The sequence below is a fragment of the Blennius ocellaris genome, assembly GCF_963422515.1.
Source record: "Blennius ocellaris genome assembly, chromosome: 8".
Classification (NCBI taxonomy): Eukaryota; Metazoa; Chordata; class Actinopteri; order Blenniiformes; family Blenniidae; genus Blennius; species Blennius ocellaris.
In genome coordinates, this window is record NC_137657.1 from 13,795,889 (window position 1) to 13,818,577 (window position 22,689).

At 46.4% G+C, this 22,689-nt stretch overlaps 1 protein-coding gene across 2 annotated transcripts in view; it reads left to right on the forward strand.

Annotated features, from left to right (window-relative positions):
- erfl3 (Ets2 repressor factor like 3) overlaps nucleotides 1–7,198 on the forward strand; it is a 49,580-nt gene extending 42,382 nt beyond the window's left edge. The window contains exons 3-5 of one of the 2 annotated variants that reach the window (XM_080500766.1): nucleotides 1,539–1,663; nucleotides 1,804–2,954; nucleotides 3,298–7,198. In XM_080500766.1, coding sequence (XP_080356892.1) covers nucleotides 1,539–1,663; nucleotides 1,804–2,954; nucleotides 3,298–3,990 — 1,969 coding nt within the window. In that variant the 3' untranslated portion in view covers nucleotides 3,991–7,198. The remainder of the gene's footprint in view (nucleotides 1–1,538; nucleotides 1,664–1,803; nucleotides 2,955–3,297) is intronic. The other variant, XM_080500767.1, reaches the window with a different exon arrangement.
- Nucleotides 7,199–22,689: the final 15,491 nt, after the last annotated feature.

Here is a 22,689-nt window from a genome sequence, read left to right on the forward strand (position 1 = left end):
CTCCCCGACGGACAAAATATATATATTTTTTTATGTCTTTATTTATTCTTCTTTCCTCACTCTTCATCTCCTCCTCTTTCTCCGCTCGGTGTACGAGGGCTGGCAGTCAGAGATCTAGAGGTTACATAAAGTGGATGTGAATCTGGGGAAGAAAGCGGAGATGTTACATAAAGAGCTGTAGCTGGACAAAGGTTAATAAAAATGGAGCCTTGTAATGTGGGCAGGAGCCATGGGAGAGAGAAAGCGTAGAGAAAGAAAAAAAAAAAAGGAGAGAATGGCCATTACATAAACAGATAAAGATGGGCTGAATTATTGGTGGCTTTGCTTTGCTGTTACATAAAGAGATAGGTCCGTCATGCGAAACGAAAGACTAAATATGTCTCCGTGTATCACACTTGTCTGACATCGGAACTGAAAAAGACACTTTTTTTTTTTTTTTATTTCTTCTAAAATTCACACGCGTTTAAGTTTATCAAAGAAATATATAAAACGCCCCACACGGCCCCGCTGCTTCCACCGTCCACTGCGGCTCAAAACAACATCACGTCTGACCACCGTGTTCAGGGTCGTTTGCTTTAACGCCACACAGAACATCCCCGTGTTGCTCACTCCATCCTCTCTTTCTCATTTATCTATTCTCCTTCCCTGTCTCCTCCTCCTCCTCCTCCTCCTCCTCCACCCTTCCCCTTTCTGTGTCTGCTTTGTGCAAATGTCATACAACACTTTCTAATATCTATTATGACGGGTGGAGGCATGAAAGACTCGTGCTTATTAGAACGTGTGCTCCTGTGTGCGCGGGCCGCAATAACGTTGGGAACGAAACGTGAAGTCCTCCTTTTTAAATTGGAAGCTTCAGTGATGTCAACAAATTCCTCGCGCTTATATTTCTCGATGGCGTACAAAATAAACAACCACCTTTTTTTAATCAGCGGCGTGCCCATCCTGAAGCGTGGCCGCGTTGGATTTGGTTCGGATTCTTTAGAAAGTTTTTTTTCCCCTTTTATTCTAAAAGTCAAACAAAAAAAAGTTGTTGTTGGTCTGAGACCAGCTGGTGATGTTTATGTTTTTAAATGGAAAATTTGAAACTGGCCTTTTTATTCTGAATGTCTGCCTACTTACATCATCTCCTTCTATATGTTTGACATTTATTTTAGCGTTATTTCCTCCTTATCTGTGTCGTTCCCCAAATTCTACGTAGTTTTTAACTTTTTATTCTTACATTATTTTTTTTTTTCACCATATTCTACTTTTTATAGGGCGTTACTCTCCTCTTATGGCTTTAGATACATCTGGATGTTTTCGAAATACTTTTATATAGTTATAGTAATCTCTGTATTTGCAAATATGTTTCTGTTACATGTTTTGCCAAATTGCATTTTACAGTCCGAAAGTTGCCTGGCGTTAAACGCCCCTTAGATATTTTTTGCGGCTTACGTTAATCGCACAAAGCTCAATGTGCAGTTGAGAAATAGATACTTGTGTCAGCACTGTGCCTGTTTTACTGCCATATTTACGCCGGTTCGCGTTTGTTTTTCCAGATACTACTACAACAAGAGGATCCTCCATAAGACCAAAGGCAAGAGGTTCACGTACAAGTTCAATTTCAACAAACTGGTCCTGGTCAACTACCCCTTCATCGACATGGGCTCCACTGGTAAGCCTGGTCAGTCTATTCTCTTTTTGCGTGTCTTACGTCTCTTAATCACACAGTGGCTGAGCGTGATTACACCGGATTATACAGGGAAACAGTTTAAGTTCTCATTGTTCCTCCCCCCCCCCCCCTCTCTCTCATGACATCTACAGGAAGCAGCGTCCCTCAGAGCGCCCCTCCCGTCCCCACCGGCGCAGACACCCACTTCCGCTTCCCCCCCTCCACCCCCTCTGAGGTCCTCTCCCCCAACGAGGACCTGCGCAGCCCCGGCGGGATGTTCAGCTCCGTGGCGAGGCGGATGGCCCGGGGCTCCGTCAGCGACTGCAGCGACGGCACCTCGGTCAACTCCGAGATCGAGGAGGGCAACGCGGGAGCCGGGGAGGAGAGGGGGGAGAGGGGCGGGGGAGGGGGAGGAGGCGGAGGAGGCTACAGGAGTATCATCCATCCCCGCCTGTCCCACGAAACGCTCTTCCGTATGTACGGCGGGCCGGGGAACCCGGCGGGCCACCCAGGCTCCCGCGGCCCCGCGGGACACCGCATCCACCCAGAGCCCCTGTCCCCCTTCCCCGTGTCCCCGCTGCCGGGCCCCGGAGGAGCCAGCCTATTGGCCCCCCCACTGTCCCCGGCCCTCTCCATGACGCCCACGTCCCACCTCCCCTACACCCCCTCCCCCACCCTGTCGCCCATGCTGGGCTCCCACTTCTCCTTCAACCCCGAGGACATGAAGCGCTACCTGCAGGCACACACCCAGTCGGTGTACAACTACGGCCTCAGCCCCCGGGCCTTCCTCCAGTACCCCAACATCGTCATCCCCCAGCCCCACCGGCTGGCCGCCGACAAGGCCGCGCTGGCCGCGGAGAGGGGGGCGGCCGAGAGGGCGGAGCGCGCCGCCGCCGGAGGAGGAGAGAGGGGCGGGGACCGGCACCACCACCACCCGACCTTGGCCCACTCCGCCCACCACCACCCGCACCCCCCTCACTCCGCCCACCCCCACCCCCACCCCCACTCCCACCCCATGCATCACCCCCTCCACCTCGGCGAGGAGCCCCCGCACATGTCCCCCTTCAAGTTCAAGCTGCAGCCGCCCCCGCTGGGCAGGAAGCAGCGGGAGGGCCAGGGCCAGGGTAAAGCCAGGCAGAGCTCGCTGTCTTCGGGCTCGGGGTCCGGGTCCATGTCCTCCACCTCGGGCCTCGGCTCCTCGCTGTCGTTCGGCAGCGACCTGAGCTCGGCCGGCGGCTCGGGCGTCATCTCTGCGTCGTCGTCGACGCAGTCCCTCAACAGTGCGGGACTCCCCAAGATAAAGGTAAACACATTTATAAACCAACCACAGCGACGTGCTGTTGGAATGGATCGCTTTTATTTTGTGAATTGTTCTGCACTGAATCCTTGGTCTTGAAGGTATTTGAAGATGCTTTCATAACCGAACATATCTCAGTCAATATTGGACAGCGGCTTATAGAACGAACAGCATTACTTCAGGTTGTTCTCATTGGCGACGCTTTCAAATCCATATAAAACCATCAGAAAGGCTTCGGGTGTATTTACACCTTCTGTCTCGTGGTCCATAAGCAGGCTTCAGTGTCGTTGATGGGTTAAAGATTTCAGTAGTTCACAGTCGATGACGTCTCCCTCGCGTCTCTGTCCAGGTGGAGCCCATCTCCGACATCGAGTCCGAGGAAGAGGTGGAGGTGACCGACATCAGTGATGAAGACCCGGACGAAAGAGACGCGTTTGAGCTCTTCTCCCCTCGGCACTCCCGAGCGCCGGACCACCGCCACAACCACCACCACCACCACCACCATCATCGCCACCACCACGCCGTGAATGGCGCGGCCTCGGGCCAGCACCAGGCCCACCCCGACGAGGACCTGGACGAGGACGTCTTCAAGGCGCCGGCTCCCCCGCCCCCCGGCCTGATGCCTTTCTTCACCTCGCAGCACATACACTCCAACGCTCACCGGGCGCTGCCCACCCTCAAGACTGAACCGGTGGAGCCCGGGGAGAGCCACACCCCCCCGGCTCAGACCGCTTCGGCAGCGCCTCCCCCGACCAAGTGCATCCCCCTCAAGCTGCGCTTCAAGCGGCGCTGGAGCGAAGACCAGCGCATGGAGGCCTCGCAGGAGGAGTCCGACGACAAGAAGGTGCGTCCGCAAGAGGGGCGGGAAAGCAACGGGCGGATGGAGACGGAGGAAGACGGGACCGGCAGCGGGGAGGGGGACAGCCCCCCGCCGCTGGCTTACGAAGGCTCCTTGGCGACGCCGCGGGCCTCGCACCGGAAGGTGAGCGCCGAGCTGCACCGCGCCACGGCACAGCTCTCCCTGGAGAATAAAGACTGCTGATCAGAGCTCCAGCTCCCACACTACTGCCGCAGCAGCACAGGAGGCGGCGGCACCGGCGTCTGTACACGGTTCCTCCGCCGTCCCGCTCCCCGCACTGATGAGCCAGACTCCCCAAGACCTGCAGCGACCCCGAGAGCGCAGTCCAACACGCAAACACACCTCAACGAAGAGCTCAAACTCAAACACCAGTGTCGTCCTCCCCCCCCCCCTCCCCAGGCACAGCGAACTGTAACGGGGCTGAAAGTCACCGACCCCGCCGCTCACCTCCCGCCTGGCCGGTGACGCTCTGGACGACCCCGCCCCAGTAGCACCTCCCCCACCGCCAGGCCCGCCACCCCGCAGCCAGTCAGCACTCTCCTCAGGAGACACGCCCAGGACGACGACGACGACTCGCACGCCAACTTTCTCTTCTAACCCTCCCCCCCAAGAAGACGGGACTTTTAAGTGCCTGTACTGATAGCCAGGCGGCGAGCAGCGGGAGGAGGAGAGCCGCTCGGGAGTGAAGCCTGGATCTCATCAATCCCTCGTGGGCAGGGGGGGGCCTTGTCTCGGACTGAACGGTGGGGCAGTTGGGTGTTTTAACTGACGGACTCTTAAACCTGGCCCACTCCACTCAGGGAAGCCTCTTGCTGTATGTTTATTGGATCCATGCACACGGACACAAACGTAAGAACTGAAAACAAAAAAGAAACAGTGAATGGGACTAAAGCACTGCAAACTCCAGACCGTACCGACTGGCGTATACACAGACTGTCTGACTCTCTGGTGCACTGTCCTCTCAGAGCCTTTGACTTTCACACACCCTTCAGTCTGTCTCTCCTGTCCTTCCCCTCTCTTTCTTGCGGACCACCTGTTGAAACATCAACACACGGGAATTATTTTTAAACCCAGGGAGATGTGACGAGAGGAAACGAGGAGGATGAAGAAGAAGAGTTGCTGAGAGGGACCATGAGGGGGAGGAGAGATTTGCCGGGAAGAGTGAAATGGGGAGGGGGGTGGGGGGGGCAATAGTCGGCTCACCCCAGCTCAGCTAACACGGCTTGTACACTGAAAATCGTTTCCCTCTAGTCTCAGCAGCACAGAATCCTCCTTCACCAGCGAAAGCTCGTCTAACAATCATAGATAGTGTTAAACTAAACCAGCAAACACACACACACACACACACACACACACACACAAACACTGCCTCTTTATGCCTTGTTTTTATAGCATGTAAAAAAAAAAAAAAAAGAGCACGCTGAGCTCTAATAACACACATACAGACTTTATCTTTATATATTATAAATGAAATTATTGAAGAAAAGTTACATTTTAAAAGAAACCATAGCATTTTAATGACGTGATTGATTCGGGATTTTTTTCCTCAATGGATTATTTTGAGTGGTAAACACGTGTCGGAAGGGGTCCGGGGACTTCTTTTCTTTCTTTCTTTCTTTTTCTTTCTTTCTTTCTCTGTTCCTTGTACATTTGTGTCGTAGTGAGAAACACGGCAGGCCAGTCTATCAGGATGAGAGGAATCGGGACGTGGAGCAGACTGCTGGTGATTCAGACGTGTGGTTCGCTCTGCTGTCCACTTCATTTGTCGTAGCTCGCCCCTTTTTCAGCGTGCAGCTCTCCGCTCTTTCCTGTTTACAGTCTGTCCGGGCTCGGCTCGGCTCGGCTCGGCTCGGCTGTCTCTGCTCTGAGCCGTCCTGGCCTCCAGGCCACCTCTCCGGGCTGTCCCCGGAATTGGCTCATGGGTCGTTAGTGAAGTTAATCCCACCCTTTCAGTCGGGCCAGTCAGTGGAAACGCTCTAAAGTTCACCGCGGCTCAGACGGCGGGGCAGACGAGACGGGCGAACGGGTTAATCATTACTGTGTTTTATTCTGGAAGCGTCCGGGTGCTGTGTCCTGAAACGCCCTCTCCTCCAATCTATGCACGTTCGCTCGCTCGCTCGCTCGCACGAAATCCTCCGAGCGGGTTCGCTGCGACGAGTTTTACGATCTCTGCGTTCGACTCGGCGGCCCCCGGGGCCACGCCGGCGTCCGATTGGCCCGTCCTCAGCGGATCTATAGCGGCGAACTGTGAGATCGACGGCCCTGGAGGCGGTCTGCGTTTCAGCGTCGCTGATCGAATTCCCTCATTAGACCCCGGCGTGTCGCGGCACGCAGCCACTCGCTCGCTTTCACCAGGTCCCGTGTCTGAACCCCGACGGAACAGCTGCCTTACAGCTCATATCGCATAGAAGACAGGAATCTCTCTCTCTCTCTCTCTCGCTCTCTCTCTCTCTCTCTCTCATTTATATCGTCAGCCAGTTCCATCAACACGTGTTGATAAGTGCGTCCTCTACTGTACCAGGCACACACACGCCTGATCTGAGAAAGACTCACGACACCCTCTTGTGGTGGGAAGCGGGATTACAGGACTGGGTTACCTGAGACCCGCCAGCGAGCTCGCGAACTTCAAATTGATCCAACAGGATGTCTTGTCATACTTTAGGTCTTTTTTTTTTTTTCTGTTAAGGTCTTACACATTACACCGGCTCCAGTTTTTTCCCTTCACTTTGTTTCTGGCGTCGTCTCAAGTCACGATATTACAGGGGGGGGAAACTTTTTGTTGTTGTTGTTTAAAACCCAGGGTTTGGCGCCAATCATGTTTCGGGCGTCGACAACGAGCACAAAAAATGACATTTCGCTATCAAAAGATACCATGCTTTTAATTTTTTTTCCCCTCCTGGAGTCAGTAAATATCTCCTGATTATCGTTGTCGTCATCATTGTTCTCATCTGGATTCTTTTTTTCAATTTTATTTACCTCTCCACCTGGCATTATTTTTTATTCCATGGCTCTGTTAGCTGTTGCTTTTTAATGTCGTGTACATCACTTTGGATGAACACCACCCCCCCAGACTCCATTCCCTGTTTTCAACCTTCTAGTCCCTGAACCAGACACTCCCTTTTCTGTCTTTAGTTTTTACAAATGTAATATAACTTTAAAAAAAATTAAAATAAAAAGCAACAAAAAAAAAAAGTTTAATATTCATTTTGATGCTGACGGAGAAAAAAAACAAACATCTGGAATAGAGAGGGACAGGCAACAGCGTGGGATTGTATTTGGGGGCACAGGAGGAATGATTTTATCCTTTTTCTTTCTTTTTTTTGTCCTGTAATTTTAATTTTATACTGTTATTTTCTTTCTCTCTTTGCTCCTGTATATTTTTGGGGGGAGGGTGGGGGTGGGGGTGGGGGTGGGGAGGGGTGTTGTATTATTTTAAAATGAGAAACAGATGTGTATTGTTTTACTGTGTAAAGGTCTATCGTCTCCCTCTTTTTAGTCTCTCTTCTTTCACCTCTTCTCCCCGAGCGCTTACGTAACACTCAGATGAAGAGATGAGACTTAATACCATGATGTAACATTGAATTTCTCCACTTCTATCGTGTTTTTTTTGTTTTTTTGTTTTTGTTTTGTTTTTTCAAAACTTGTAATTAAGCTGTAATCAGGGTTAATTAAAACCAGTTTAAAACCCAGTATGATTGTCGGTGTTTGTTTGCGTCTGCTTCTCTTTCCCTGCATCCATATTCATGAATGAACGTGGCGGTGGTCTTTTATTACCGGCTTGTTTGTAAACAAACAGATTAACCTTTGGCTCGCTTGTCTAGTCAAGCCGGCAGTCCTATAGGAGCGACGCTTGGTATTTTTTTAACAGTTAATTACAGAGAATATTAAAAGGACACCTCAACACGACTCGGGTTTCTTCAACAGTTCTGACATTTAAACTCTGAGGCGATGAACAACGGAGGCGACTCACATTTGTTCATGATTGCAACCGTGATTCTAATCATATAACACCAACTGATGATTAAAACAAAACAAAAAACATGCCATGATTACTTTGTAATTTGTTGCGAACTCTGCATTATTTTAATTTCATCCTTGACGCTTGTCGTTAACACACATGGTGGCTTGCCAGTTTATTCTCTCGTCTATAAAATAGAAGGCAAGTGGGTTAAGGGGGGGCTGCCTTGTCCCAGCATGATCGTTCCTTTACGCTTACAAATCAGTGTTAGAATAAATGTAATGAGGATTAATTGAATCCAGTTTTAATCTTCATATAAAGACAAGGTATTTTAAAGTTGTTTTTTTTAATAATAATGTGGATAATGTGGAAAAAACTGCAGTTGCTGCCCTGTGCGGATAAACTATTTAAAACTTTTCCAGCAACTTGAGGACTGGCGTTTCAGGAGCCACATCTGGTTTCCAGTGGGCCACTGCGCATCCTAATCGAGAAATAATCATTTAAATAACCAAAACTCTGGAAGTCCCAAGTATGGGATGATTTTTATACAATGTCTTTTCAACAAAACCTGAGGTAAATAAACAACAATGTAAACAAGACCTTCCTATGGCGACTTCTGAGTCTGTCTTGAACAACATTGGAGGCTGAGGAGCCACATGTGGCCCCAGAGGTGGTTTCAGGCCCCTGAACTACATGTTTATTACCCCACAGAGCAACTTTCACCCTGCAGGCTGCTGCTGGTGGAGAAAACTGAGGCTGGTGCAGGTAAGGCTGTGGCTTTAAAGCTTTAAAAAAATGTTTTTAAATAAAGTGCAGATTTGCTTCAAACTACTACATTTACCTTCACTAATTACAACAAAACAACCAAAGGTCAGCGTTAGAACAAGTAGTAAAGAAGCTTTTTGAAGTATAATTCGTTGACAAAGTGATTTAAAAACGTGTTTCATAAGGTTAGCTTAGCTTAATGCTAACACGAGGTTGTAGGTGGTTGATTATTATTGAAGTTCCAAAGTAAATAAAAACATGTCTGAAGCAAACAGCTCTAGTTAACAAGTAGTTTAGCGCATTTCATGTTTTTTTTGTTTGTTTTTTTTGTGATGTGATAAATATGAGTTTTTGTTTGTCCTCTTGTGGTCTTTTGTTGTTTATTGTTTATTGATGAGTTTTTCTTCGGTCTTTGTACTTGTGTTTTTTTTATTTGTAAAAGGTCCAGACTTGAGGCCTTTCTCTGCAGTTTGCATGTTTGGCTTCAGCCTGCATAGTTAAAAACAAACAAACAAACAAACGAAAATTCAAAATAAAATAACACAATCACAAACAGTTTATGTTAATTCGTGGTCATTTTATGTCTTGTTGTTTTCTGCTTCTGGTACTTTTGCCTCTTTGTGGACTCTAAGGTAATGTGATCATTCCTCTTGCGTTTTGGTGTTTTAACGGTTATTTTTACGTCACTCGTGCACATTGAATGACCTCCAGGGAATGTTTGCATCACCCTTCTCTCTTTTTTTTTTTTAATATAAAGATGTTTTTAATTTGGCCAAATTTGACTTTGACTTTCATTCATTCACACTTTTAATTACACACTGTCCAAAAGACAGGTGGTCTCATCCATTCATTCACTCCAGATTCAATTCAGTCATTTCAATTTGATTTGTTGCAGAGCGGAAGTCCTCCTGTATGTCCTCCTTTATCTGGGTTTACACAATCCTCTGCGGGTAAGTGGACACACACACACACACACTCAGTCTTACATTTATCCCTCCTAAATAAAAGCACTTTGTGTGCAGTGCTGCTGCTCGTTCAGCCACACATAAGACTCGTCCATTGACTTTCTCCCGTGACGTCAGAGCCGGCTGGCCTGAACACACTCACATGTTTCAGTAGGAAGAGGAAGAGCTGCTGGAGGGATGAGGGAGCTTCTATTATGTCATGGGGGGGGGGGGGGGGGGGGGGGTTAGATTATGACGGCACTTGTGAGAAAAATACTTTGTGAGGTTTATGTCTTTGTGCTCCTGGAATTGTTCCTTTCACTTCACAGTCCTGTTCCCGAGGCCCAATTTGAATTAGGAACAACAACGCCACATGTGTTTTTGTTTTTTTGTTTTTTTCTTGGCAGGTGCCTCTGCAGTTCCCCCCTGATTTTTGGCCCGTTGCCATCCAGTTATAATGTGATGTTGTCACACAATCCATTTTTCAATACAACCCCGGGCAGTCGGGCTCCATCTTGATCATTATCTTGACCCGCAAGAGCAGGAACGTATGGAAACGTCATTCATATTAGCTCAGCTTGTTGCAAATGTTGGAACCTTTGGTCCGTCTTGTCTGCTTCAACCTCTCACCGATTCGCCTGCCCGTCGCTCACAATTCAAACACCGACTTTCCGTGCGAACGATAGAAAAGCGACACGTCCTCCGTTCTTCATCCGGTCCGTCCTGCTAAACTTCCGCTTGGCTCCTGATCCCTCCCTCCGACCTTGTCGGAGGTCACCGTGCATGTGCGCGCTCCGGACAGCGACACACCCGGCCTCCAGGCGCTGCATGCACAGTGGTGGAGGTTCAAAGACCACAGCAGCTCTCTCACCTGGGCCACAACCCCCCCCCACCACCCCTACACCCTACGCCTGCTTTCGTAGAAACCTGTGTGTGCAGCCTGCGACGTGCTCCACATACAACCACGGCCCAACTGCACTCACTCTCACACACACACACACACACACACACACACACGTGTGTGTGTGTAGCTGTTGGAGTTACTGCACGGTGACATCCTCCACCACATCCTCCACGATACAGAGAAACGCTGCACCACACCGGAGAGACGCACTTTCACAGCCCCGGTACTGTGTCACTCCGAGCTCAGGACGAGTGTGAGCTCACATTGATGTGGGCCCATCGAAACTGTCATGCTCCAATTTCCTTTTTCTTTTTTTTTTTTCTTTTCACTTCTTCCTTCCCGTCAGCTCTTCGTTTAATCTTTTTTTTGGACTCTCAAAACAGTATATTCGCTTTTTTCCCCCCTGTATAAGAGCAGAGATGTGAGTGACTTGTGTGGTGTTCTGGACTTCATGACAGAAGTCTGAACACCACACTTCATCTCAGGTCAGGTTCACTTTGCTCAAGTCTGGTTTGATCATTTGACGTTAAATGTCGCCCCCTGTTGTTGAAACACTGCATTACAGGGATGTGGACATTTTCACTTTGACAAACAGCTTAAAACAAATACATTGATAGTTTATTATTTTTATTATTATTATTATTATTATTATTATTATTATTATTATTATTATTATTATTATTATTATTATTATTATTATTATTTAGTTAGTTTTATTTCCAAACTCAAAAGGTTCAAGCATTATTATTATTTATTTATTTTTAATGGTGAGGATTATTATGTGGATCAGACCAAAAAACACACTTTTATCAATAAGTATATTTAAAAGTAAGTTGTTAAAAAAAAAAAAACAAGTTACAACATCAGGCCTTATAAAATACTCGTAGTATTACTTGTTCACGATTTTCAAGTGGAATTATAAAGACTAAAACAGCAAATATTCAAATCAAATATTGTAACTTTTCTGTGATTCATCTTTATTTATTCAAAGATTTATTTGTTATAGTTTATATAATTACAGTGTCAATTATATATTACTATTTGTATTCATTTGAAGCTCAGGTTATCAGTTGGTGTACATTAAAAGTGGACTAAGGCAGCAAAAGTACATTATTTTACTGAGGATTGTTTATTATTTATTATGTTTTACACCTTAATACATCAGATAATTGCTACTTACATTTCCAAACACTCCATATTTATAAGAATAGCTCTTTGCTGCCTGAGTCAGAATTAATCTGCTTGTAGAAGATGTAAATGTAAATATGTTGATTTTAAGAGTTGGTTACATCTAAATGATAGTGATATAACATTCACCTTTTATCATTTTGCAGTGCTACAAATAAATGTCAGACCTGAAAGTGGTTTCAACAGGAGGTTAGTCATGACTAGAAGAAGCAGATTGAAGAGAACAGCGCCACAGAGAGTTTAACGTTGACGGTGGAACGTTGAGAAGTTTATTTACACTTACACCGATTATTGAGTATGAGACCACATTTGGAACTCGTGGATCTCTGTAGGCTTCCATCTAAACGAGGTTAAAATGAAGGAAACATGACAAAATCTAAATGGATGGTTGTCCTAAAGGTGGCTGTTGTTTCCTTATAGCATGAACGACATAGTGTTTGGCATTTTTTGCTTTAGCAAAAGATCATTTAATTGATCAATTTATCTTACATATATATATATATATATATATATATATATATATATATATATATATATATATATATATATATATATATATAAAATATGTAATAGACAAACGTTTGTCTAAAGTTCAGTTTTAATATTGGCACAGTCTGCCGCATACTTTAACTGCCACAGCGTAACAATCCTACACAGTGTTGTGTTTTGCATCGGAGCCTTTTGACTGTGGAGTTTGCATGTTCTCTCTCTACGTACTGAGGTTTTCTCCCACAGTCTCCTCATTACAGCGTCTCTCAGCACACAATGTATTTGCCTGATACATAAAATATTAAAGTAAAAAAAAAATCTAGACAGTGATGTATGTAAAGTGAAAAAAAAATAAAAAAACCCCATGAGATTACTGAGGCTGATCTAAATGCACGTCGTCTCTCTTTACACGCAGGCATCTGGCTGCTCCAAGGACGCCTCCTCCTCTCCGTGAGGGTCCGGCCTCCAGCTCCAGGCCCTGGAGGAACAGCTGAGAGGTTTAAAGTTACTGTGAACAAGAATGCAGCCAGTGAGCATAAGGGCCTACTGTTCTGCACCACTTGTGTATTTTTTTTTTTTTTTTTAATTTACACACATTTTTATCAGTGTCATGAAGGAGGGCTACTCAGTCCACTCTCCCAGGCTTCCATGTTCACGTCTGTGTTTCCTTTGCTCTTTTGCTTCAAACCAGGTTTTATCTGCATGTGTCAAAAGGTCCACGAAGCAGCACGACCTGCCTTAAATCCTTCACCTCACAGCGTCCCGGTGCAGCAGTTTATCAGATATTCTTAGACGTCGTGACTCCTGTGCCGTCTCTTCCTGTAAGCCACAGGAACAGACTCGTCCTCCGCGGACACCCGATACACTGAAAGAGCCCGTCCGGCGCGCGAAAAGCTCAGAACCGGATCGAAATGAATACACTTAACAACCGTTGAATCTGGACACAATCCAAAAGCTGCAGGTATGACATGATGCCAGAAGACATACAGTAAATGGCAAAGTTGTACCCTTTTTTTTTCTGAACTTGTTTCTCTGTGTTTCCTTTTTAGACAAACAATCATCCGACATGGTGATGGTCAGACGATCCTGGTCGGCACGGTAACGTTCAGAAAGAGGGTGTCTGTCAAGGTTCAAGGTTTTTTTTTTTATTTGTCATTTAAGCTGTACTGAGTAAAAGAAAACGAACTAGTGTAACTCCTCGGGTTAAAAGCAGTGTTAAAAAAAACCAAACGGAATAAATCTACAAAAGAGTACAGGCAAATAAGAATAAATTAGAAATAGAATAGTGTACTCAGAGCAGTATGAAATCAGGACATAAAAGACAGAATATAATATATAATAAAACGCTTATGCGTGTTTTAATCATGTTGGAGCAACACAGTATAGTAGTGTGAGCAGATCATCTTCCAATCATGGAGGTTAATGTCGATCAATAGAAAAATTCCATTTCTCCATAACTTCAGGACAATCCCTGAAGCGCTTGTTTGGACATTTTATCCTGCGCGGAGTCAGGCTGCCCTGTGCGGCCAATAAAACCCAGCCATCTTTAAATCAATGTGCTTTTTGCTGAATATTTAAAATGCGCTCCGTCTCCTCTGGCTCCGTGCTGCTAACTCCACTCCACCGCTCCGGGGACCGTTTAAACGCCGGCTTTTAGATGAGGCAGGATGCATGCTTTCATGATTGAGTAAATCCACCCTCACATTCTGAGTTTATTTTCATCGTTTTATTGGAGCGAACCATATTGGAGAAGTCTTTTTTTTTTTTTTTTTTTTCCTTCCTTCTTCCTCCCTCCCCTTGTCCGTGGCTTGATGAGCCGTGCCCGGCGGGGTGAGAGGTCACGGTGAGGGTGGAGAGGTCAGAGGTTCCGCTTACTGTGAGTGTCTGCTTTAAAGGAAGCCTAGAGTGAGCGGGGTTCCTGATGTGCTTCTGGTTCGGAGCGAGCTCATTTCACTTGCAACCGAGTTTTGTGAAAGAGAAACAACATTTCATGAGCGGATTTTACAAGCCCGGCTGTGGCGGTCGCACTTTATTCAGCCATTGAGCTTCACACACACCCCCCCCCCCCCCTCTGCTGGTGTCTGTACCTGAAGCCGTCAGAGCCCAGCAGGACGGGAGGGTCTCTGGTGGTTGACTGACAGCCCAGTGATGAGCGCACACAGCGAGGGTGAAGGGTGGAGGTCAGAGGTCAAGCTCCCATGGAGAGAGAGGGGGGGGGGATCTGAGCTAGGGGCTAAAGAGATTGTGTCGCCTGCAAGCAAAAAAGAGAAGAAAACTAAAAAGTGATAAAATAGGAAGTTACTCTATTGAATACAGTCGAACACATGAGAGACGACACAGAGGACGAGCGCAAATACAGCAAGTGGGAATTAAACAAAACTCAAGGTCCACTTCTCCAGTTATTTCTTTCAACAGACAATCACAGTGACGGCGAGTGACACGAGGACATGCTGAGGTATCGCCATGACAACCGAGCAAACCCGCACGCGGATCTCCAGAGAGACCCATTGGGGCGCGCATGAAGGTTTCTAAGGAAAGACCCACTTAGTGACCGTTTAGATTTATTAGAAGCGCAAATAAAATCACGGCGAGGCACTCGAATATCACAGAAGCTCGTTGTACCTAAAGGATGACGTCGCGCGTGTTACTGTTCACAAGACAAACTTGCGTTGACGTGAAATCTAAAGGTCAGTTAAAGGAAGATGTGGGTGGCTGGCAGACCACACGTGACCCCCCCCCCCCCCCCCCCCGGACTGTCCTTGTCGCAGCCGCTGTGAATTGTTGTTTTGTTTTTTTAAATTCGTCACATATGCACGAGAGCATGGCAGTGAAATGCCGCGACCATCCACCGAACTCTGAACAGGAAAAATTTAAAAAAGAAAAATAGGCAAAAGATGTAGAATTCAAAAGAAGAACACAAACAAATACACAAAAAACTGACAAAAACATAAACAGGTATATCTTGTATGAGGCTCTAATGGAAAGCTCAGTGCAAACTGTAAAAGTAAAAGGGACACTCGGGGGATAATTGTCTTGTCGCCGCAATCGCTTTTGTACGTCTGTGTGTTTTCGTTCCCAACAAATGGAGGGATGTTGTTGTTTTAATGGTGCATCTCGCCATTGAAAATATCATTAATTCAAATCCGGGTTGTCTTTTTAAAAGCTCGCTTGGGGAGGAAAGGGCTGGTCGACACTCAGTCAACACAAAGCGTGATTAATAAAAGGTATCAGTTACTGGGCAACCGGGTGAAAAGAATCACAAATCCTATATTTATAGATTTAGATCATCGACGTGTTTGCATCCTACAGTTGGCTTAAAGAGAGACTGTCAATCATCTATTGTGTCTTTGGTTTACACTCACGCAGATTTATGTTTTAATTTGAAACTTCTTTATAGTGCCAGGAGGTTGGCTTTCACAGGTTAACTTATTTTCTTTTAAATTCTGAGAAGAATTAAGTGAAGAATGAAACTATTCATTTTATACAGGTTTAGAACAACACTAAGATTAATTCTAATGATAAAATAAACTTTTGTGCAGAAGTATTAGCATAACAGTTATGACACCAACACACAGACGAGACCAGATATTTCAAATTAGAATCAGCGATATGAGAAAAGTTTTTTTTTTTTTTAAAGCTTAGAAATCTTAATGGACGTTATTATGTTGAGAAAAAAAACAGGGAGTCAAATAAACAGTTTGATAAATAAACTTTGATAACCAATCATCTTTAACAAGGATTTAAATCTGGACTTCTGGAGGCTGAAGTTCAAACCTGACTTGCAAGTTGTGAAGGGTAATAGTTCCAAAGATACATTAACTTACTTTTATTTTTCTATTAACTCTCGCGACAGAGGGAAATAATACAAATCACTCCTCCACAGTGCATTTCCAACTTCAGTTAACCGGTTGCAGTTGCATACAGTCTACCACTAGATGTCACTCTACGTCAACAGTTAATCAGCACCCGGTCTTCTCTCAGTCTTTCTTCCCTGCACTCATAAATGGCGAACAGTGTTAGAAAATGTACAGCTCGCTCAGCCAATCAAGACTTGGCTCTGTTTTTAGTTCTCCACCATACACACATCTCTCCTCCATCCTTGAGCTGGAAGGAAACGCCAGCAATCAGATCCCACCGAGAGGGGGCGCTGCCTCTGATGAGATCTGATGAGTCCCAGTCTCAGTGTGAGTCTGGTCTCCTACTACACACAGAGCATGTGGTTATGTAATGTTTACTATTATGGCGCTACTTCTTCTCTAAGGCAGCGTCCTCGTCCCTGAAGTGTGCGCGGGGATTAAAGGTCACTCTGCACCTGTCATATATCGATGAGCCCACACGTGCAAAAGCGATGCTCGTATCGTGCACGTGCAAGTCATCTCCAGCATCTTTGAGTCAGTAGTCAACGCGCGCGTACGCACGCACACACACACACACACACACACACACTGGTTCGCCACTGCCTGCAAGTTGCAAACGCGGGGTTAGCCGAGTTTACGACAGGCCACGCCCCCTCCATCCAGCTGGTGGCAACACTCTTGGTGACATCACCGTCGCGCCTGCCCATTGGCCTCGAGACGTCCCACACCTGCCCAATCGCCTGGCGGTGGAGTGACGTCTGCGGAGACGGCTCCCGTTCACTTTCAGAGGAGTGGGCGGGGCCGGGATACTAGCTACGTCAGAGCCAGCGCGATGCTGCTCTGTGATTGGCCGGGAGCCGTGAAAGCGAGCGTCTGTTGCTGAGAGAAAAGGGAGAGGGAAAGAGAGCGTTTTTGCAAAGGGGCACCGATGCGTCGGGCTGTACCACACGGACGTTAACGAGCTTAAAAACTTAACTTTCTAAAAATGCCCTCCTTTTCCTGTGCTGTTGCTGTTATTCTGTGTTGTTAAACGTCAGCCGAATACAACTTATAAAATGCATCCTGCAACAACCTGGATTTGCATGATGCGTTGATTCCTGCTGCACCAACTTGCAAGCAGAAGGTTTTGATGCATTATCGCCGTCTTGTGTGAAGGAAGGCACTTGCGCTGTCAATTATGGTAAACATACTCCTTTTCAGAAGGGGAGGGGGCATGTGTGCCTTTCTATTGGCTGACAGTTTTCGGGTCCCGCCCCTCGGCCCTCCCTCGTGCTGTTCCTATGGTTCCCAGACCTCTCATTGGATACTGTAAAGTTTGGGACAGCACACCGGTCTGCCTCAGCAGCCCGGCGGTGATTGGCTGCAGCCCCCAGTCCATCAGGGGGACTTTGACAGGCGGCCACGCCCCCTGCTCCGTGGCGCGGCCACTGATTGGCTACTGTACCTGTCAGCCACCTCTCATTGGTCGGTTTGCCCAGCTGTTAGTGGTTCATTCACCATTTTGTGACTGTAGTGGAAAAGAAGACCGATAGTTTTTTACATCCTTGTTTGAGTTTCTGAGGGGGAAAGACATGTTTTGCGGAGAAAAAGTGAAGTGCGGCTCCGAACTGCACGCTCGCGAAAGACGACAACCGGGGCACGTTGCCGAGAGTTGCGCGAGCCTCCTCGCTGGCGGAATAGGACGATAAATCTTTCCCCGGAGAGGAGAAAAACCTCTGCTTGTGGTAAGTTGCAACTTAGTTGGCGTGCCAGGGATGAGCTCGTCTGGCATTCACATCCTCCGTCTTTTTCTCGAGAGGAGCGAGTTCCGCGGGACAAGCCAACGGGCCGCCCGTCTTGTCCGTCGGTCCGTCGGTTTTTGTTCCGCGCCACCGTCCGAAGGAATGGAGCGACACCGAGCCGAAGGGGAGGCGAGGGAGAGGGGAGGGGTGGGAGTGTAACAGCAGGGTGAAAACTTTCTCAAATGTTTTACCGCAGTCCAACAAACGACCCCCCTCCTCCTCCTCCCTCCCTAAAAAAAAAAGACCAAAAAAAAACCCTCCATCCTCCTTCGGATTGTCTTACATTTGTATGCTCGGTGTGGACTACTTTTTCCCTTTTCCTCTCCGTACTTGACGATTTTTTTTTTTTTTTTTTTTTTAACGTGGCGTAGTAAAAACAAGCGACCTATTTGCAGCATTGCAGCCCTCAAATGTTTACTAACAGCCACACAGGGCTTATCGAGCGTTTGGAGGAAACGGACAAGAAACAAATGAGTGAATAAACATCCCGTTGTTTGTTTGTTTTTTCCCCCTCCCCGAGCGTGTGTCTTACGGTGTTATTATGTGGTAGTCTGCCATGGTTGCGTACTACGACTACTACAAGCAGCTCTACTACTAACGATACTGAGCTGCTTACTAGAGCGAAAACACCAACACGTAAAGGGAAGGATCCGCTTTAGCACAAGTTTTCTCACAAATCACGGCTCCAGCAGAGGAATCCTCTCTGGAGAGACTGCGTGTGTACTAAAAAAAAAAAAATAAATAAAAGTATTTGCATGCAAAATATTATTGTATAGGTGAAAGAAAATAGGCCTCCCCGGTCTAGTTGTGTGATAAACGACACTTGTTTGTGTTTTGATACCGAGCTGCACAGCAGACCGCCTGACTGCCTGGAGTCATCAGACTCCTTTGACATTGTGTATCGCCTTCTCGTAGTACTCACACACACCAGTGGAAAAGCAGAAGCCAGTCCGGGGGCTCTCTCCACTTTTTTTTTTTTTTTAAATTTCTGCAGTGGAAGCACCCTTTGACCATCCTGACAGAGCAAAAAATAAAAATTCCAAAAATATTTCAACACTTTTGTTCACATCCATCTGTTATTTCACCTTTTTTTTAAAACTTGTCCTCAGTCTGTCCTGCAGATCAGAGCCGTTGCATTCCTCCCGTCACCCTCGCCATTGCATTTTGTGCGGTCCGTGACGGTGAAGTGTGCATCTTCACGTAGCAGTTTTGCTCATTGACGTGCATTGGCAGTTCTGCACTTGGTCCCACACAGGAACCGTCGCCTCTGATCCGTGCTTCAACCTCACTGGTCAATAAGAGGCAGAAAGGACGGATTCAAGACTTGTGTGTGGTGTGTGTTTTCTTTTTTCTTTTTTTTTCTTTTTTCTTATCAATATTGATATATACCCGACACTCGGATGTGCCATCACTAAAACTGCTGCCAGTATTCGCGCTACGTCACAATAAATGTTCTCCACAACAAGCCCGCTGATGCACCTCACAGCTCGCACTCTTCCTCCGTTTATAACCCCCCCCCCCCCCGAACGACATGGTTTCTTTTACTCGTGTCATGTTGTCTGTACACTCACTTCCCACTCACTCATCATCAGCACGTAAACCCAAGTGTGTGTCGCAGGGAGCATGTTTGTTTCTTCTTCTTCTTCTTCTTTTTTTTTTGCTGTTTCATCTGTGAGTGTGTTCCCCGGTGACCAGTTAAGGGCGAAACTGCCCTGCCACTGGTGAAGCGCTACCAGGGCCACGGTGGACCTGCCATCACCGTGGCCCCATTGGTAACATGTCTTCTTCTGTTTTTTCCCCATCGCATGTTCTTCCTTCCTTCATCCCCCCCATGTCCTTGTCACTGCAGCCCTGTGCCCAGTCAGACGCCATAAAATGCTTTTAGGAGAGGGATGAGCTGCTGTTTTTATGTGTGTGTGTGTGTGTGTGCTCGGTGACCACGTACACACTCAGGCGCTGACATATGGCGCAAATACGACGACGGACAAGGTAGACACAACCTGAAGACAGCCGTTGCACAGTGATGAATTGTGGAGCTGAGACGCTGGTGCGCTCACCCTCACAGACACACACTCTCTTCCTGTGCCATGTTGCGTTGTAGGGGCACAGGCTCAATCCTGTACGCCTGAATGATAAAAAACTGGCACCGAAGTGGTTTGCCGGAGCTGCTTAGTCTAGTAATAGACACCGAACCACATTGGTTTCTTGTTGGTCAGACACTCAGATCACATTTCATTCAATATTTTGAGCTGACATCCACCACAGATGCCCTGTGTTTAAAATATTCTTATCTTAAAAAAAAAAAAAACAACAGATCTCTTTATTTTATTTTTTAGATTTCTTCTTCTTTTTTTTTTTTTTTTTTTGCAAAATGTATTCAAGTCCAGACTGTGCGCTCCACCGCGTGACGGTCTGCATGGCACTGCAAATGCGTGAGTGTGCGACAATATGTAGGTCCGAGGGAGATTTTAAGCGCATATGCATGACCGCACCGCTTAAATTCCCAGGGGAGCGTTCGGTTTGTGTATAAAGTTTGTTGTTGCCGTGCCGTGGAGGGTTACGTCGCATGCCCCTGACTGTTTATTGGACAAAGCAGCATCTTTCTGCTGTATAAGGGGGGGGGGGGGGGGGGTCCAGTGAAACCCGGTGGAGACGTTGATTATCTGTCGGGCTCAAGATTAACAGTAGCCTTTAGATCACATCAGCAAATATCTCACTCCAACCTGCTGGAAGGTGTGAATGTCTTCAATTTGCCTAAATTATGACTCAGCCCCCCCCGAGGACGATCGGGATTATTCAATGTCATAGTTTTGCGTCTAAGTCCGAGTTTTATAAAGCATTTATGCACTAAAACTACACTCTGGAGAGATTTAGAATAAGCCTTCCTGCTGGCATTTCGAAATGTATCTAACAAACACTAAGAGTTAAAGGTCTGCAGTTATTTTTCGATTCTCAGGATGCTTGTGGAGCGCACAGGGTGTGTAATGCTTTTGATCTTTTGGAGACGGATACTTGTGAAATCATGATCAACTTTGGAACCACATGAGATTTATAGATGGTTTGTATACAAATTCATATATTTAAGGGGGAGGGGGGATAAGCTCAGTCTCTCAATTCTTTTATTTTGTATTTTTTTTGCTTCAGTTGCAAACTTTCTCAGAAATGAAAGGCGGGCCTGTGCCTTTTTTTTTTTCTTTCCTGAGACTCTTCTGTTTTCTCCCATGTTTGTGCACATGATCTATTGTGCCGTCCGGTACCTTCAAAGTTGAAGAATGTGAATAAACACTCGTGCCCGCCGCCAGCTTATCAGCAAAAGCCGCACGGCAACCATTTTGGGAGGCCGCGAGCACCACCAGATGCATTTTCCAAGCAAAGATCAGACCCTGGCGAGTCATTTAGTCAACCACCCAGTCGGTTGGCCGTGTGGCCCTGACTCCTTCCTGTCTTTTTTTTTTTCCCAGTGCTGGAGAGGAACTAAACGGGACCGACACTCACAGTCCGGAGCCAGAGCAGCGAGCAGCGGCTCTAATGAAGGGGCTGTTTGGCCCGGTGCTGGGAGGAGGTGCATTCCTGCAGTGGCACTTCTTTCCCCCCGTATGTGTCGTCTAAAACAGACAAGGTTACACACCGAGTTCACCAAACCAGCTACATCTACTGGAATTGGAGAGCTGTGTACTGTGTTTGCCCCAAATGGACTCCAAAAGAAAGTCCACACACACACAATGTGCACAATGCTCCAATCCCTTATTGATAATTTGCAGTATTTATTCTTCATACAATTAATTTATTTGTATTAATTTCACACTGCCAAAGGTTTTCTCATTGTCTTGTTAGACGATGATAATACGTCTTTATTATCTTGTTGATTGTGTGCAAAATATTTTCAATGTAAAGATGCTTCCTTTTGGAGATTAATGTCCTTTGGAGGAGATCAAAGTACTTTACCCCCCCACCTTTTTTTTTTAAATCAACAACGTCTAAAAACATTTCATCTGCTCAATAGGTTCACACGTATGGAAGCGGAGGTGTTTGCCTTCTGCTCAGTTTAGCATCGATTTTATTGTTTGTGTCAAATATGCAGAAATACTCACTGGGTGGTGTTCTTAAAGGCTTTCTCTGCCAAGAAGCATCGCGGTGACAATGCACTTGATGATGCTCAGGCGTGAAACTGCACTCGTGGACCGAGAGCAACGAAAACAACAAATGTCGGTGTCAGAATAATGTAGCATGAACGCCGTCAAGACAAACGCGGGTTGTCATAGCGCACGGCCAATATATTGACAATACGAAGTAGTGAAATGACGGCGGAACAAAAATGCCACAGTCAGTGTTGTGTTGTTGGGGCAGAGGTCAATAGGCAGTCTTGAATGAAGAGTGCGTGAAACACGCGGGCGGCTTGTTAGTCATCACACCCAGAAAGAGACGCGTCTCTGCTTCTGTGGGAACTGTGACCGGTGCATTACGTGTCTACGTTGAATACCGCCTGTTACAGCAAACAAGCAGTTAACAACAAGGTCACCTTGTATGTGTGTGTGTGTGTGTGCAAGCGTGTGAAAAACTTTTTCCGGACATGATGTGTATGTATACGGTTCGTAAGACTGCATGTGTTTGTATTTGCATTTGTGAGATTTTTAGGCAATTTGCACACGTTGGTGAGCTTCTGAGCGAAAGCGCGGGGAGCACATATGTGAACGCCTCTTTGTGTGTGTGTGTGTGTGTGTGTGTGTGTGTGTGTGTGTGTGTGTGTGTGTGTGTGTGTGTGTGTGTGTGTGTGTGTGTGTGTGTGTGTGTGTGTGTGTGTGTGTGTGTGTGTGCGCGCCATTGTATTTAGCCTGTAATCTTGCATCAGTGAGTGTGCCTGATCCTGTGCCAGCCTTTTAATTTCTCTCATTTTGGGCATATCTTACCACGGGAGATTATTCCAATTATATATATATATATATATATATATATATATATATATATATATATATATATATATATATATATCGTGTGT